Genomic DNA, 19522 nt, shown 5'->3' on the forward strand with positions numbered 1-19522 from the left:
CAACTTATATATTTTATTGAATGATTTGTGTACAAAATTGTATGTTTTATACATGGATTGTACAACGAAATATTCGAAACTTTTTGTAATAAGCATAGTCATATAATTACATTTATTTTCGTTCCTTTAGTTCTAAAATAGATCAAATGTAATATATTTTTAATATTCAAGGATAATTTCAATTTGATAACATTTTTACATTCCCTTTTACATTTCAAATGATTTAGATTAATAAGATTTTGTATTTAAAATGACAATGGATTTGTAAAGTATTTTTTTATCAATGATAATTTTGCTTTGATAGCTTTTATTTTATTAACCTGCAATGGTGATTTTATATAATGCCATGAAAATGCCATAAAGTATTTTGATGCAATTATTGCCATGAGGTTGTGTTATATCATGTACAAAAAAATTATGTAGTTACCCATTTAATTTGATTAGTTTATAAAGAATTTATATTAAATTCTACTGTACGAGTCTGACTAAGCATATAATTTTATATTAATTTAAAATCATATATAAGAAAAATGTGATAATGGTATTTATGAAGTAAATAAAATATTCTATATTTTTGCTTCTTTTTTTATTTGTTTTATTTTTCCTTCAGCTTAAATATAAAAGCGTCTTATATTATGTCAAATAATTTTTACAGTAAACCTAAATTAATATTAAACTAAAAAATAATTAATAAAATTAACATGGTGGATAGAAGTAAAGCTCGCTATACAACTAAAATATTGATACGAACGAGTTAGGAATATGTTTAATCATTAAAAAATATTAAAATCGTCTAAACCTTTTATAATATACTAATGTTTTCGATTAGTATTTAATATATATTATATTTGACAGTACAGCAAAAGGCTTTGTATGAGTAGGGTTTATGCCGGAGAACTCTGCTATAATAATTACGTGCATAGTTAATTACTAGTTAAAAAAGACAAATAACTGAATAGTGATAATAATACAGAACGGGGAATCAATTTATTATTAATTACATGAATTACTACAGTAATATAACAAATTAAAAACAGTCTGTTCGTTAAATATAACATCACAAAGGAAAAAAAAATTCACAGGTAGTGAGGTTAATTTCGGCTAAGGCGTCCATTACACACTTACAGTCAGTCAATATTATCACATGTGGATTACAATTTACAAATAATTGTTGGAGCAACATTAGACACTCATTCCAATTGATCACATCATTATTTATTTTAAAGAATAAACGCATTCCAGATTTATATAATAGGTATTATAAAAGTTCTCAAATGTTAAGTATAAAAAAAGAAAGACTGTTAATTATTTTTTATATAAAATATGTATCTGTGACAATCTACTCTTTTACCATTTTATTAATACCATACTTAAGGACTGATGGTTGTTATGTCGTAAAAACCAAGAAATATAATTCACAACAATAAACTATTTCAAGCAAATATCAGTAATCAACAGCACCGCCATCAAAACCTTTCATTATGGAATCTTAATTAAAACTTGTCAATTCAAGATCATCTTATGCAATTCATTATAAATTCGACATTAGAAAATGATTCAATATTATAAATTTATTATAATTTCTACAAGTGCTTTTTGCCAACATAGTTCTTTTTTTAAAATATATATTTTGTCGGCTTTAAAACAAGTGATTATATATTTAAACGACATTCGTTGTAAGGAGGAGGGGGCGTTTCTGATCTATCTATACGTATTGCGTCAACCTGTAAACCAGCTATGTTAACTGCAGGAAAAGGTGGACTTCGATCCGGTAATGATAATTGTCTTCGATAAAGTGGTGGAGTTTCTAAATCGGGGTTCGTAACATTATTCCAAAGTAAGTTAGTTCTCATGTCCCCGTCAACTCTTTGCATCCTACGCTGTCGTCGTGTTTGGGGCCTCCTACAGAACACTGACTTGCAACTGCAAAATCTTACTAACCAAATATAAGTAAAGACTATACCGATTGCCAGGCCTACTTCCAGGCCGATAACAAAGGCTTGAACAGCTGAAAAATCTCGGTCAAATTTTTCAAAAGTTGTCATCTGTTTAGTTTTATTTGTTACAACTTCTGCAATAGAATTATTTTTATCGACAGTTACGTTCCAAACTGTATTAACATCGACGGATTCTTTTTCAACAATCAGAGAAATCATCTTTTCAGACATTTTAGGGACTTTTCTTGTACATTGCTTTTCGTATTTGATGTCGTGCGAAGTAATCCATGTTTCAATCGCGATGAAATCTGGGTTGCATTGCCAATATTCATTTCTTAATTTTATTCTCTCTAGTTTTCTTAGTGGTCGTATCACGTTCAAATTTAAACTGACCATGTAGTTCTCGCTGAGATCTATTTGTTTTAAGTTAGGCAGTCTGTTAAACATTCGCACTGGTAAAAATTTAATACGACAATTGTTGAGATTTAAAACCTAAAACAGAAGATATATATACAGTATATTTTTAGAAACACTAAATATAAAATAATATCAGCTAATATACATACTTGCAACTTCGTGTGTATTATAAACGGTTCATTATTCAATTGTTCGAAAACGTTTGATGAAAAATCTAATATTTCTAGTTGTGGCGTATCCCAAAACAAGTCAGAAGGTATAAACCTCAGTCTATTATTGCTGAGATCCAAGTTCGTTAACTTATCTAAGCCAGAAAATGCATGTAAACCAATCCAAAATATAAGATTATACGACAAATCCAATATTTTAAGATTTGTATAACCAGCCGCCTGAAAAGAAAAATTGATATATAATTAAATATAATGAGAATGCTACTATATTTAAGCAAACATCCATCAAATCGATTAGTCAATAACTCGATTTTTATTATAAATAATTATTTTTTTACAACTATTGGTCTCTTTCGCTAAGTTCGTTGGTAATCTTATTGGGATTTAAACAGAGATAATTAAACAATGACGACGCTTGAAGTTCTAAAGTACTTATAATGTACTTATGTTTAAATTAAAATATTTTATTTTAACCTACATAATATAAGAACATTAATATATAATATTACTGCCATCCAAGTTAATATAAGGCTTACAATTAATACATGTGTTTTATATATTTTAAGTTGAAAACGATAGATAATGGCTTTTATCGCTTCGATACAGATATAATAGATCTTCAAGAATGTTAAATTTAATAACAAATCTTTACTAATATCAATGCTAAGGAATGTGTGAAATATTTAAATTTATATCAACTATTTTAAGAAAAGGTACTTTTTATTAATAAACAATAATCTACCACAATTTATGCAATATTGTAATGAACATACCTTAAAACAAAAGTTTTCCAGTTCACTTATAACATTCCGGCTTAAACTGTAAACTTGCACCTCTTTGGGCACACCCACATCCACACTTACAATGTTTTGGTCCACACATGTAGCCCTGTTTAGACCAACGTCCATGTCACAGTCACATTGTTTCGGACAAAGGGTTCCAACACATGTGTTAATCGTGGTCAGTATTGCGAGACAAACTAAGACCAACATTGTTTATTAATACTAAACGGAAACATTGCATTCTGAATGAATACCTATCCCACAACACAAACTTCTGACGCATTTCTATAGAAATGGAGCAGTGTTGGTCTTACTGATAAAAGCGATAACAGTTTTATAAGCAGATAAGATAATATTTGTCTCTTATTATAAGGTAAATATGGGTAGTTAAATGAAACCATTTTTTTAAAATTATGTTTATTATTAATATGTCATGATTCTTTAATTAATGGAGATCGAGGTAAAACTGTATACTATTTTAGGCAAAAATATTCAATTAAAATAAACATTTTAAAATATATTAGTATAATATATGATGGGTCAACTGCAATACTGGTGCATGTCCAAAATGTCGTCCGTTTAAAGATTTATAGAACGAGCGCTGAGATAGATAGTATACACAGTTAGTATCTAATCTCGATTTCTAACATAGCAGTTTCGCGTACAGTCCGAGGATTAATACGTTTGTGTCTTATTATTATTATAAAATTAGAGGGTAGTTGGTAAGGTGAACGTCTTATATGGGTACGAATGTAGTAGTTGTTGGCGCATTGTAGTATACGGATTCTAGTGTGTAGCGTGTTAAAGTTAGTAAAAAATATATAATATTTTTAGTGACTGAGAGTAGTTAATGGCGGTAATAATATATACTTATAGCGTTTTCTTTGAAATTTACCGTTAATAATGTAGTTACCCCATGATTTAACACATTTTAGCGGAACCAAACAAAAGACAGTTCTCCTTTCCTCTCCACTCAATAAAGTTAAGACCAGACGACAAGAAATATAATTCAATTGAATAGTTTCACCACCAGCTGTAATCAAGATAAATAATTAAGCGGACTTACACGGTATCTAAGTTACAAGGTATTCGTCTACGATAAGTTAAATAAAATGCCAAGTTACACAATAAATGGCACTCTCATGAGATCCACTTGATTATCAAAAGATATATTAATTTCTGATGAGCACCAAAAATGTGATCATAAATTAAAGCGAAAATTTGAAAACCCAGCACACAAAACGGAAGTCGACGCAATGTGTTAACGAATAAATAAAGCAGAACCAAGTAGGGTGACACTAATTGACTTCCATAATTTCTAAACCGAAGTGCAATTTCAGATACAATTAATGCAAAAGAAAACAGGCTTTTATTTTAGGCACAGATAAATAATAATGTTTGTGGGCTTTCATCTAAATATTTAAGCGTAATTTTAGGTTCCCGTTTATAAAAAATATAATAGCAGTTACTAAGTGATATACACATTAATTTAGAAGAAAATCGACGGTATGGAGTGAATTTCATTCAAAACATGGGAAATGATCTACCTCATAAAGCATAAGACCTTTGACTTAGCAGCTCGCGGAAATAAATAATATACGGTTGAATTTGGGTATCCCTCAAGCCTTCCAATTTATCCTTTCCCCGTTAAGGTAAATCAATCTCAAGAATAAAAGGTACCCGAACAAATGTCGACGAATTATTTATATGGTTCGAGAGCTCTATGAAAGAAAACAATGAAAAAAATGAACGAAACAGTATTCCAGTCGTGCCATCAATGTCAGAAATACAAGCAAAAAAAACATATAGGAACTGTAACGTTAGCAGAATGTGGATAAATATAATCTCAGGTGTTTATACACTCATGGCATACTTATCCTACCGAAGGTGATATTTCCAAGAAAATGTGAAAATTTGCTCTATTGTTCAAGCACTTCTTACAACACCTGAAACCAACTATCACTGTCCCCATGCTCAAAAAACAACATACTAACTAGTATAGGTTCTTAAAATCCTTCTATTACTCCAACTATCCTTCTGTTCTATCCTTCTGTTCTATCCTTCTGTTACTACAAAATTCTTAAAACTAATTATGACGGTAAATTTTAATTACAATACAATTTATAAATACCTTAGCAAAAATAATTATAATTTTCATAGCTTTGCACATAAAAAGCAAGTATTATTACAGAGTAAAAATATAAAAAAAAAAACATTCTCTCATATATTTCAATCACACATACATAAATAATGTAATTAACTAAAGAGATTCGTATTTTGTCTATGTTGTGGTGGAGTCGTTGAAAAGCATCTTTTCATTGTATAGTCAATACTTATAATGGCATTCCTTACTTCATATGCTGATGCATTTATTGTCTCAAATGTACCAGCTAGTTTATCAACAGCCAGCGCCTGCAGACAAAAGTTGATTAAGATAAAGTTAGTTAAAATTATTATTCTAAGAAAAAATGATTACAAATAAACATTTTTAAGTGACCAAAATAATGAAACTGTATTGATGGATTTACTTTTTTGATGCTGTGTGTTTTAAGGAATGTTACGAAATATCACGGATATGTTATGAGCCGAATTTTATAACGGAAGTAGTGACTGATTTATCTCTAGGATTAACTTAAAGAATTATAAACAATTAGTATTATAAATTCATAAAAAAAAAAAATTGTTTGAGGCTCAAATTATTAATATAGGACTTATTTAATATTTTACAATACAAATAAATGAAAACAAAGGAAAAATTATTTATATTATATGTAAAATATTAACGAAAAATCAACGCCACGAAGTATTGGCAACATTTCCCATAGGTATGATGAACCTTAGAAGTTATTTAGAATTTAATATTTAATCATTAAAAAAAACCAAAATTACAATTATGAATTGCTTATTTAAATAAGATTACCTGTTTATGAGATGCTTCAGCTATTCTTTCCATGGCTTTTGAATTGTTAAGAGTAGCCTTTGCCATTTCCATCATAGCTGATGCTTGTTGATCCATAACTTCCACCTGTAGTAAAAACAGAGGTTAAAATCTCTAAAATACAGACTAATGTAATTATTTTTAAATAAATTATGAATAATGAGGTATCCCTTATCAAATCTTATCAAGTTCACTGAACTTTTATTGGAATTTATTTATGCTGGTTTAAAATATTACAATGAATTCTATATGTATAGAGATATTTATTTTAAAGTAAAATTCATCTCTAATTTTTGGTGATGTGGAATCCAATCCGAAAAACAATGCCTCTGACAGCTATCATCTCTCAATCAATGATTCAGATCACCATATTAATTACTCAATTTGATAAAACTTTTACCAAACAATCATTCCACTATACTAATGCAAGGCCATCTTTCACTCTCAAATTAATAATAATAAATAATAATAATAAAACTTCACTTGCCATTTTCTCCATAATATTCATGTGGCGTTCTTCTGTTTCAGTGGACACTAATCTTTTTGTATCTTGAAATTCTAAGTCACTTTCATCTTTACTAAATATATCATCTGTAGAACCATTATCACCATTACATGGTTCTTTTTTTACTGTTTTACTTCTTTCTGTAAAGATGTGTTAAAGTTAATTCATCTTCAAATATATACTAATGGGTCGAGGATGAAAACACAATTTTGCAATAATATTTTTTTAAATAAATCATAAATAATAATTATTTTTAACAATTTTACTCTATGAATAATGTTACTATGCAAGAGAATTTTTTATCATTTAATTTTTCTGAGCAGCTTTGAGATATTTTATTAGATAATAAACCAAGATGAACAGGTTAAAAATAAGCTATAATTTTAAATTAAATTTAAAAAAAAAATTGTACTGTCGAGTGAATTTGCAAAATAGTATTCAATTTTATAATGATCATAAATAATATTTACTTACTCCCTGGTTTTCCAATAAAACAGATATTCAATATCTTCTGCTCTAGAGGAGTAAGTTTGTCTTGGGTCTTTCCTTCGTTAAAATGTTTTTGTTTTAACATAACACTTCTCCGTTTATCTGACCAAAACTAGTAAAATAAAAGAGTATATTTTTATTATTTATAAGACACAGTATTTGTAGGAAATAATAAATAATATTATTTCTTTAAATTGTTTAAAAAAGATGATAAATTCTTTAAGATATGATTTTATTAATGCTTTACCTACTCCTTATAATTAAGTAAAGCATTATTATTTATTATTTGATTTAATTGTGCATTATGCTCAGACCTACCTTAATCCAGCCTTTGGTAGATTTCATTGCTCCTTTCATGGAATTGGCAATATTGGAAAGCTCTATCCATAGTTTCTTGAACTTTTCATGACTCATGCCATATCTTAGCTTTCTATGAGCCAGGTCAGGGTGTTTTTGCATAAAATCTATCACTGCCTTCACTTGCGCCAAGGAAGGTCTTGTAGGCTTGAAAAAATATTTAAATTACTTGATGCACTCAATAAATTTACTTAATAACTTAGATCAGCACTCTATTAGTAATTAAAAAGTTAAATAATACTTACGCGTTCTGCACTCTCAGAATTTTCGGAGTCAGAGAGTATTTCAGCCATTACCTTATTTTATTTTTTGTTTTTGTTTTTTAGGCGGATTTTCATCTCGTAACCGTCTTTAGAAAAAACAACTTTAGTTCTTATTAATACCCTTATTGAAGAATAAAATTCAAATATGTTTATGATAAATAAGCACTAAATAAAAATATTTAATAAAACAATATTGTATTGGGCTTTAGCATCTGATAAAAGTAAATACTAAATAATTAAATATCAAATATGATTGACAGTGCCGATTTGACAATATAAGACGAGCACTGTCTAGTGTCTACTTTCTGATACTTCTGATAGTCATTAGTCGATACTCGTTTGTCTCGTAGACTCGTACTGTATATATAATGCAATATTACAAGCATCTCGAACTTTGCCGTGGAGGAGATATAAATTCAAAAGTTTTAAATTTATTAAAACTATCAAATAAATATATAATAATATAATATTTTAATATATTTAAATCTGAAAAATAGGAAGATCTTAGTTGTCTCTCTCTTGACTCGTTGATTGTTTTATATAATTCGATTAAATATTATAATATTTGACCAATACATAGGTGCTTTTCTTTTGAAAAAAAAAAATTGTTTAAAAGATAATGGTTGTGGTATCTTTGCTGAAATAATAGAATGAACCTAGCGTACAACGAACAATCACATCATTTGTCAGAATCCCACTTTCATTATTAAATTCGATATAACTCTTCTAAATCAATTTTAGGCTAAAATTTATATTTTTGATGGCTTAATAACATGGAAATGTTTCATTAAATGAATAGTAAAATTCTATATTAAAAAGATGACACTTTCGTAATTAAACGGCTTATTTTCGTACAATCATATTAACGCTACGATATTTATAACATCATATATATATTTAACATAATAAATCGATTATTTGATTGTATCCAGTACATTTATATAAATCGTAATACGGTGGTTTTATAGTCTTCAAACATCCAATTTTGACATTTGTGATTTTGTCGTTTGACTTTTAGTTTGTGTGTATGTGACGTAGAAGTACATGCAGTGCTTGCAATGTGTACATCATTTATTTAATACTTCGTTCAAACTAATTTATATTCATTGAAAATGGCTGATGTAAATAGTATTTTTGATTGTTTTGACGATCCAATGCAAAATGAAGCTACTACACAATTACCTAATATAGAAAACAAGGAAAAAGCGTAAGTAACATTTCTAACCTTTGCTTATGTACAAAGACTGTTATTCTGTATCTATAACGGTGATGTATATTGTATTAATGCAATAAATATAACTTGGTATAATATTCATTGAAGGACGAACGATGAAGAACCGTCTTCAAGTAATAAACGTCCATACGAAGAAGTTGAATATGCGGACACTAAAAAACCAAAACAAGAAGAGGAGGTTGAAGAAGACCTAATGAGTGATATAAAGTAAGGTTATGTTTATAGTTTGTGATCCTGTCTTGAGAAAAAATTACATACACCAAAACAACTCTGTGTTTTAACACAGAACGTAATATTGTTGTTGTCAATTGAAACTACTATTTTATTCACATCCTTACTGTATAGATCGATTAATCGTAAAATTTTCATTTTTTTATACTAATTATTATGTTGCTAATAATTCATTAATATCACCAATGCCCCACCAATTCTGGAATTAATATGTTATGTCCTGTAGACAGGCAAATTAAACTTTGAAACTTTAACACAACAATACTGACTTTTGTCCCTTGGTACATTAATTACTAAGTAGCCGATATCAACCTTCAATATTTAGTAAATTAATTAAATTTGTGTGTCATATTTTCAGTGTGGAGATGTTAAGCTCAAGAATAGTAATTCATACTCTAGAGACGCATGAGGGTTGTACACATGAAGTAGCTATACCCCCAAATCATGAATATGCACCTTTAGCACAGATTTCAACTGAGCCTGCTAAGCAATATAGCTTCATACTTGATCCTTTCCAAAAAGAAGCTATTTTGTGTATTGACAATTTACAATCCGTCCTGGTGTCAGCTCATACATCGGCTGGAAAAACTGTAGTTGCAGAGTGAGTACATTTCCTGCAGTTTTAGTTACCAACGTTGCGGGCACTTTTTAACAAGCAATGCGAGTTTTAGAATATGCCTCAAAAGTTGTGTGTGAGCACTCTTTAACATCATTATTTGTTCTTAAACTGATGACTAAGTTTCCAGAACATTATCTAGTAAACTGACATTCAAAAGTGATTTAATTACAATTGAGAATGACTTAATACTAATCTTAAAAGCTACTATGTTTTCCAATACTTCAATTCACAATATTTCTTGGTCATACAAGAGTAGAATATAGGCAAAATTATTTGTTGTAAGATTATCTGATATATTATTTCAATAGTTTGCAGTAATGGTATGTTAATGTATTAATCATAGTTCTTAATAAAAATAAATATCTCTGCCTGTTAGTGAAACATTGCAAATAGTCATAATAGTTCCACTTTGAAATTTATATTATCCCTTTTAATCCAGGTATGCAATTGCATTATCGTTAAAAAATAAGCAAAGAGTTATATACACAACACCTATAAAGGCTCTCTCCAATCAGAAGTATCGAGAGTTTTCAGAAGAATTCCATGATGTTGGTCTAATAACTGGTGATGTCACTATCAACCCATCGGCGTCATGTCTTATTATGACCACTGAGGTATAATAACACTGAGTATATCATAATAAAAACTTTTAATTACTAACTTTTAGCAAATTTTACTGTTTGAATACACTTAAGTATGTGTTTTAATTACATAAAAAAATGTATTTTTATACATTATTTATTCTAATATTTAAATAATTTTTATACATTTTATAAAATATATTTAATTAAATATGACTTACATTTTTTTGAAGTTTTAAAAGCATATGATTTTTGTTCTCATTCCAATGCTCTTGCTAATATCGGTTAACACATACATGCACGGGTACAATTTATATGATACAACTAACTAGACAAGTACAGGAGACATTATAAGGCAAAAGTATAAATTTCTGCAAGTATCATAGTACTTGTACACACACATAATCTGATATGTCAGCACAGTAATAAAAACAGTTCAAAAGGTCAAAGATCACACACAGTTCCTTCGAGTATGTTCTGTACCAAATTTTTCTACATAAAATCTCTATGACAAAATTTTCATTAATATTTTTTTTTTATTAACTGCATTTATATGTTTATAAATTTATACATATTATTTAAATAATATAATTATTATCATTGGCATTTAATATTCTTTCATATAATTTTCCTTACAGATTCTGAGAAATATGTTGTACAGAGGATCAGAAATTATGCGAGAAGTTGGTTGGGTGGTGTTTGATGAGATTCATTATATGAGAGACAAAGAGAGAGGTGTCGTATGGGAAGGTAGGATTCGTATAATGTACACTCAATTATGAAGTACTCAGACCACACTATATTACTTAACTAACTGTGCCCGCGACTTCGTGCGCGTTTGAATTTAACAAAAAAAGAGTGGTGGAATACGCGAGGGCTGCGCGCGGTACTGGGCCGTTTTTAGACATTGCAGCGTGACTTTATTATTACATTTTTTTACATTGTATCTACCAGTCAAATCTCCCGTAAAAATCGGTCCAGCCGTTCCAGAGATTAGCCGGAACGAACAGATAGACAGACAGACAAAAATTGTAAATAAAATATGTATATATATTTTGGTATGTGTACTGTATGTACATAATATGCATATAGTAAAAAGCGGTTATTTTAATATTACAAACAGACACTCCAATTTTATTATATGTATAGATAATATATTTTTTTCTTTTTAGAAACTTTGATTTTGTTACCTGACAATGTACACTACGTATTTTTATCGGCTACGATCCCCAATGCGAGGCAATTCGCTGAGTGGGTGTGTCGCCTGCATTCTCAGCCGTGTCACGTGGTCTATACGGAGTACAGACCGACACCGCTTCAACACTATATATTCCCAGCCGGAGGAGATGGCATACATCTCGTTGTGGATGAAAAAGTATGTAAAAGTATAACCGTTTATTTTGAATAGAACTATTTATTTGAATTAATTATATTAAATTTATATTCAGTGTATATAGGTACCTTACGCGTAAAAGAGTTTAATATAAAATATATAAATTAATTCCTTGGTGGTTTGTGCAACAATATCAAATTTGTCAGTCTGACTTATAAAGAATGTGTTTGTAGGGTCTGTTCAAAGAAGACAACTTCAACACGGCCATGACGGTGCTGAGCAACGCGGGCGAGGCGGGCAAGGGCGACCAGCGCGGGCGCAAGGGCGGCCCGCGCGGGAACAGCAACACCAACATATTCAACATCGTCAAGATGATCATGGAGAGGAACTTCGCCCCCGTCATCATATTCAGCTTCAGTAAGAAGGACTGCGAGCTGTACGCCATGCAGATGGCCAAACTGGATTTTAATACGAGTGAGTGAATGTTGAAGAGTTGCCACTTTATCGTGGATATTATTATATGAATACAATTATTGTTGCAATTTAAAAAAATAAATGTAGAAGTAAATCTTTTTTTTAAGTGGTATTGTATGTCTATCTTATAACATGACAAATAATACAAAAAAGTTGTAAAGAATTTTATTCTTAAAAGACAAAGATTACCATAATTACAAGTTAAATTTTGACCACATAAGTCACACAACCAGGCAAATTTTTAGAAATAGTAAAATTAAGACTGCAGATCCCTTGATCCTGGACTGATCTGGGATTCAGCTTTTCTGGCAAGAAATTCTTAGTAGCAGCGATTTGAAGGTGACAGTGTTGCCACTTTTTTGCCTCGGAAAGTTCGTTGTATCTGCACTTGAACACCGGTAGTGTTGTGTTAGAGTTTGAGAATGAGGAAATAGAGTGCACCTACATTTGCGGCATATATTGTAGATCATAATATATCTTGAAGAGGTGCTTATTCTATATTTATTATATATAAAGATTACGAAGGCTAATTTGATAATAATATTTTGTTTTCCAAAGAAAACATTTAGCAAATGTTTCTCTTTGTTAAAGTCGAAGAAAAAAAACTAGTGGACGAAGTATTCAACAATGCGATGGACGTGCTGTCGGAGGAGGATCGCAAACTGCCGCAAGTAGAGAACGTGATACCGTTGCTGAGGCGCGGAATCGGCATACATCACGGCGGCCTGCTGCCCATACTGAAGGAAACTATTGAGATATTGTTCGGCTTAGGACTTATAAAGGTATGTTAACAGTTTATACTCTTTTTAGAATATTACGAGACTAATATTCAGAAAAGGTCATAATAATTATTATTTTTCAATATGTCAATTCAAATATAGACAAAACTGTAGTCATCAAGGGACTCTCGGATTATGTAAAACATCGAAATTGTGCGAATATTTTCCAAAGTAGTAATTTTTTGCGTCGACATTTAATGCAAGTTTTGCCGACGAAACCTGTACAGTCATATCGATTACATTGAACTGTATCTATTCAATAACTCAACAGTGTATACAGGCGGCCTAGCGACTGTCACAGGTTTGATCCTGACTGATAACTGCTGTACTCCCTACCCCTAATAAGGCTTATGATTGGTTGAGAAAAATGATTGCATTAAATATACCTTATAGTTTGTGCTAGTTAGTTTGTCCAACGATGTACCGCGTTATTGTGAACTAGTAACGAATGTAAAGTTTGTAAAGGCTTTTGTATAGCTAGAGAAAATGTCACTTGAATTGTCTCTTGCGGACTATATCAGCCATATTGCGCTATGTGTTGTAAGTTTACTTAAAGTAAAGTAAGTGATACTTAAAGTAACAAATGCTTCAATCATAAAATATTCTTAAATATTTCAATATTGCAGGCGCTGTTCGCAACGGAAACATTTGCCATGGGACTGAACATGCCCGCTAGAACAGTTGTCTTCACAAATTGTCAAAAGTTTGACGGGAAGGACTTTCGATTTGTGAGTATATTTATTTAAGTGATTATGTATCTCTTAAAATATTGCTTATTGTTTTATTGTGTATTTCTACAATTATCAACGATACACTATGAATTTTTAACTAGAACTTTTTAATTTTAGAACTAGATAATTTAAATTTCTCTTTACATTTTATGCATAAAATATGTTTCACGGATCGAAATAAGAAAGAAATAATTTAAAAAAAGAATAGTTTTAATTTTTTTCTCATTCATACTTTTATGTTACAACCAGTAACAAATAAAATGTTCGAACAAAGCCCGGTTACAGACAAATGATATTCAAATGTGAAGTAATTTTCAGTTATTATTATAAAATATTGTTCGAAAATCACAAATAATTAATGTTATTTATGATATTTTCCATCAGATAACGTCGGGAGAGTACATCCAGATGTCGGGTCGCGCGGGTCGTCGTGGTCTGGACGACAAGGGCATCGTGATCCTCATGATAGACCAGAAGGTCACGCCCAGCGTCGTCAAGTCTATGGTGCAGGGCAAGGCAGATCCCATCAACTCCGCCTTCCATCTTACTTACAACATGGTCTGGCTCCGACTTATATTCCAATTTTAATATAATACTATTGCAAAGGAATCACTGCTAAGTTTTTAATTATTGTCAAACATCTAAGAAGATTATTTTTCAAAAATAAAATTATGTACAAACTCGGTCTATTCATCAGGTCCTGAACTTGCTGCGAGTGGAAGAAATCAATCCCGAATACATGTTGGAGAGGAGTTTCTTCCAATTTCAAAACCAAGCAGCGATTCCGGATTTAATTGATAGTAAGATATTGACTTATGTTTTACTAGCTTTCACCCAAGACTTTGTACGCGTATATATTATACTTAAACCCACATGAGTTCCGTCAACAATCACACTTATTGAAAATTCCACCCCTCTTTCTCTTCTTAGAGATGATTTCTGTTATAAAATATCTTATGTCCTTCCCCGGGAATTAATCTATCTCGATACTAAATTTCATTTAAATCGGTTAAGCGGATTTAGCGTCAAGAGGTATAATAGGCAATATGCTAGTATTGTTTATTTCAATCACGAAACCTAATAAATGTCTTGATATTATAGCCTGTATAATTGGAATTTATAAGCTATATTATTGTAAACTTTTATAATAATTCTATTCAGTAGTTTTTGCATGAAAGAGTAACAAACGTCCATAAAGACCGTACCTTAGGCCTACGGCTGTTTGTGCATTGACGGTCTAGGGGTGGGATAAATATTATACTTATTAGCCAATAAAAAGCCAATAGGGCTCGCGCCTGTCCACTAATCAGGTGGTCCATTCTGTCATGGCCTTCCTCGGATAAACGGAACGAGTCGGTGTTCCGCAGAGATGAAGGCGAAGCAGAAGCAGCTGGACCGCGTGTCGGTGTCGGACGAGCAGGCCGTGTCGGCGTACTGCGCCACGCGCGCGCAGCTCGAGCTGCTGGGCGCGCAGTTCCGCTCCTTCATCACGCGGCCCGACTACCTCAAGCCCTTCCTGCAGCCCGGCAGGCTCGTCAAGGTCGGCACCGGGACGTGTCGCTCTCGATTATATATTCGAATAACGTCTGATTCCATTATAAAATTTATCTAAAATATAATAATATAAGTGGCGCCGAATGCGCCACTAATGCTTATGTTGTTCATAATTTAAACGTGCTGATGGAATCATATCTGTGTCGCTTTGACAAATTTAAGATTGTACACATTGAAAAGAGATAAAAAATTGTGTGTTATGATTGTGTAAAATTTTGCTTTGTTCTTGAGAAGTTTTAACGTTTTATTTTTTATTTAGGTGAAAACAGAAAAATACGAATACGACTGGGGAATTATCGTAAATTTTAGACATAAAACGGGCAAGGGTAAGAAGCCACAAGACGAGAACCCGCTGACCGCGGACACAGTTATCATAGTCGACATTTTACTTCATGTGAAGAAGAGCAAACCGGACGACACCGACACGAACATGCCTTGTCCGCCGGGAGAGGTAACTACATGGAGTATTTTTATCACCTAGTCCACCGTTTTCCAAACTGCACTTGCTTTTATACCCGTTGGTTTTATATATCCATATTATTTAAAATTATTATTATTATAGGCAGGAGACGTAGAAGTGGTGCCCGTTCTACACACTCTTATATACCAGATCAGTTCACTCCGCGTCTACTACCCCAAGGACCTTCGACCTCCGGACAATAGGAAATCCGTTCTCAAGACGATAGGTGAAGTCAAGAAACGCTTCCCAGAAGGACCTCCATTGCTCAATCCTATAAAAGATATGAAAATTGACGATCCCGTATTTAAAGAATGTGTGGATAGAATTAAAATTTTAGAAGAAAGGTAAATCAAAAATTACATATCTTTATTCCTTATACAACACTTACTAAGTTGTAGATTCCTAATAAATTGAAGCCTTTAAATCAAATTACCCTCTTAGCATGTGTGGGTCAACTCTTTCAACTCAATTAGTTCCATACTACAATACTGTCTGATTGCAAGTTTTGCATACATTTGGTTTAGGCGATAATACAATCTACTCTTAAATTAATGTGACGGCTACATTTTTTATGTGGCTAGCTTATACGACTGCAGATTCTAAGGTCCTGGATCCAAACTTGGCCAGGCTTGAACCAATAAAAATGTTATTGAGGTTTTCTGTAACGAAGTATTCAAGAGCAGCATGAAGTTCTTAAGTTGGACGCGTTAACATTATTGTACTTCTTAAAGCCGTCAAACGTTCGCCAGATCTCTTTCCGATTGTATATGGGAAAGAGTGGAAAAGAGTATTTGCGCACTCACCAAAGTATTATTATATCAGCTGCGCACCTTGGTAGGCGTGTTTGAAATCGGTCTGGGAGATATATATATATATATATATTTTACTGTGTTTTGTAGACTGTACTCCCATCCTCTACATAAAGACAAGAACCGTGGAGCATTGACCGCAGCCTATGAAAATAAACAGGAAATATACGAAGAATTAATGTCAGTTAAATCGGAACTGAAAAAGGCGAAAAGTATATTACAGATGGATGAACTAAAGAAAAGGAAACGAGTACTTAGAAGATTAGGTTATTGTACGCTATCCGATGTTATAGAATTAAAAGGCAGGATAGCTTGTGAACTGAGCAGGTAATGATTAATTATTGTTAAAATTAAAACAAATTTACAATTTTAGATGGTTTTTATGTTAAGTTCTATTTGAAATACTTTGTATATTTTTTATTCTTCTGTTGAATAAGTAACTTAAAGTTACAGCATAATTTGGAGTACACCTTATCTGATGTCATAAAGACGAAAGTGCATTAATTTATTTCTTTTCATCTTAACTATATATACACGTTGCACTTTTGTTTACAAAAACTGCCCCCAATTGTTGTGATCGACCCCCGGTGAGCAACTCCAGCCAGGCCTAAGTCCCTCGGTACAGAGCCGCCACTAACCGCGCCTCGCCCGCAGCGCGGACGAGCTGCTGCTGACGGAGCTGATCTTCAACGGCGTGTTCAACTCGCTGAGCGCGGCGCAGAGCGCGGCGCTGGTGAGCTGCTTCGTGTGCGACGAGGCGTCGTCGCAGGCGTCCGCCGCCGGCGAGGAGCTGCGCGCCGTGCTGCGCCAGCTGCAGGTCCAGCCCACGAATTATTTTGCTGAGATTATTATCTTTCGATTACTCTATACATAGAGACACTTATTTAATCATCCTAGCTGTCTGAGTTAGCTCAGTCTCGACTCAAGTGTAGGTTTGATTATATTCCTTGAGATTATTATAAGAGCCGTCCCTCGTAAGTATACTAGAGTTTTGGAGGTAAACACGAGTACATATGTCCAATGTATCTATAAAGCACTCTTTGTAAACATATTTTCTCATGTCGACAGGAGTACGCGCGTCGCATAGCCAAGGTGTCGATGGACGCCAAGATGGACCTGGACGAGGACGAGTACGTGGGCAAGTTCAAGTGCACGCTCATGGACGTGGTGCTCGCGTGGGCCAAGGGGGCCTCCTTCCTACAGATCTGCAAGATGACCGACGTCTTCGAAGGTAGTTATCTTTTCAAGCTATTAACTCGTGAGAGCAGTACTTTGGCGCATCGGCTCAGTTAGTAATTGAACATAATGTCTTTCCCGTCGACGTGCCTACTATATCCATCAATTATTTCGAACATAATAACGCTTCAAAATTTTTCTGACCGAAATTTGGTCTCTGTCATTACGGTCATTCTAAAAGACAGATATTTATGCTTTCATAACTCACATACACTGATGGTAGCCGTCCCATCGGTATGTGAGTGTGGAAGTAACTTTACACGCTTTGGAAGAAGAAATGAATGAATCACGATCTGCAGATTTACAAGATAGCCATTAGACCAACTAGGCGATTAATATTATAGTACAAATGAACATATTTACTTTTATATTTTTAAATGTCCTTGTGTATAAAATAAATAACGTTATCAGGTTCAATAATTCGTTGCATGCGTCGCTTGGAGGAGGTGCTCCGCCAGCTGTGCCAGGCCGCCAAGAACATCGGCAACACCGACCTCGAGAACAAGTTCAGCGACGCCATCAAGATGCTCAAACGAGACATCGTGTTCGCCGCCAGCTTGTACATGTGAAACTACTTTATCTAGTAAAAATATTTTTTACTCTTAAAATATTGTTTTTTTTTCTCCTATTTTTGTTTATTAACTTCTTTAACAAGTGATTAAAATACAGCATAATATACATCTCGCTGCTCAATGGTGAAAATTAAAGCGGGCAAAGTTGCGAAGCGCAGCTTATACAGTCATATACTTATAAAATAACATGTTCTGACTGACTGATTCATCATCGCCGAGCGTAAGCTGTTAAAGTTAGGGCCATGTACTTCGGTGAGTGGAATCGTTTTTTTTTGAGAGATCTACTAGAAAAGGATTTTGGAAATTCTACCCCTGAGGGAATGAAATAAAGGTTGAAACTTTGTAAGGAACCCCGTCATTTTTTAAGTTATAAACATGAAACTTTATTTGATATAAGTATCGTACATATATAAGCGTTTCTGTCTTAAATTAACGTAATATTGCGCGAGCAAAGTCGCGGACAACTGCTAGTAATATTATATACTAAAATATATAAGATATATTTTTTATGTATATTCGTTTAGTTGGTTTTTTCAGTTGTTATACCAAAAAAATGTTTCCAATTATCTTTATACTTCAGTTTTTGATTCATTTTTGTTTATTACGTCTTTAAATAATTTAGTCTACACTAACATATAATATTTTATTAAAAAATATCATTCATAAAAATGGCGCATGCGCACGAGTGGAAGGAATATCTGCTCTCTCGTTCTTTCTCACAATACATGTTATATTTTTTCAGCGTCCTTATCTAAATCTCGGTGGAATCGAAATATTTTCTTTAATACGTTGATGTCTGGTTTAAATAACAAGCTAAAGTACTTTTTTATACAAAATGTCATTGGACATAAAAACAAAAAAAAACAAAATTTATCAACCAGCAAACGCTGCTGGGAAGAGTATTTTCGTTAGCTTGAAGCTTTACGATGTTACCAATTACAGCCAAGCAATGCATTGTTTTATAAATACAAAATGAAACACATGAGTACCCAGTGAGAAGAACCACGTGTTCTATATGAAATATTTCGCCTTTTCAGTGGACGGTGGGGTA

At 32.4% G+C, this 19522-nt stretch overlaps 3 protein-coding genes across 3 annotated transcripts; 1 reads left to right on the forward strand and 2 right to left on the reverse strand.

Annotated features, from left to right (window-relative positions):
- Positions 1-636: 636 nt before the first annotated feature.
- Positions 637-3677, reverse strand: LOC125065837 (leucine-rich repeat transmembrane neuronal protein 3). The gene is made up of 3 exons (XM_047673720.1): positions 3298-3677; positions 2504-2743; positions 637-2429 (listed from the first exon to the last, which is right to left on the reverse strand). The coding sequence occupies exons 1-3, from the start codon at positions 3514-3516 to the stop codon at positions 1653-1655; spliced, it is 1236 nt and encodes a 411-aa protein (XP_047529676.1). The 5' UTR covers positions 3517-3677; the 3' UTR covers positions 637-1652.
- A 45-nt stretch (positions 3678-3722) lies between these two features.
- Positions 3723-8160, reverse strand: LOC125065928. The gene is made up of 6 exons (XM_047673821.1): positions 7841-8160; positions 7557-7742; positions 7224-7350; positions 6732-6889; positions 6227-6331; positions 3723-5718 (listed from the first exon to the last, which is right to left on the reverse strand). The coding sequence occupies exons 1-6, from the start codon at positions 7886-7888 to the stop codon at positions 5563-5565; spliced, it is 780 nt and encodes a 259-aa protein (XP_047529777.1). The 5' UTR covers positions 7889-8160; the 3' UTR covers positions 3723-5562.
- Positions 8161-8876: 716 nt separating this feature from the next.
- Positions 8877-18501, forward strand: LOC125065759 (exosome RNA helicase MTR4). The gene is made up of 18 exons (XM_047673601.1): positions 8877-9065; positions 9180-9299; positions 9682-9924; positions 10382-10556; positions 11162-11273; positions 11696-11898; positions 12090-12330; positions 12922-13112; positions 13736-13837; positions 14225-14398; positions 14538-14640; positions 15208-15380; positions 15654-15845; positions 15957-16198; positions 16754-16990; positions 17318-17480; positions 17732-17894; positions 18311-18501. Exons 1-18 carry the CDS (start codon positions 8971-8973, stop codon positions 18466-18468), a joined length of 3087 nt encoding a protein of 1028 aa, XP_047529557.1. The 5' UTR covers positions 8877-8970; the 3' UTR covers positions 18469-18501.
- The last annotated feature ends 1021 nt before the right edge of the window (positions 18502-19522 follow it).

The sequence above is a fragment of the Vanessa atalanta genome, chromosome 1 (assembly GCF_905147765.1).
Source record: "Vanessa atalanta chromosome 1, ilVanAtal1.2, whole genome shotgun sequence".
NCBI lineage: Eukaryota > Metazoa > Arthropoda > Insecta > Lepidoptera > Nymphalidae > Vanessa > Vanessa atalanta.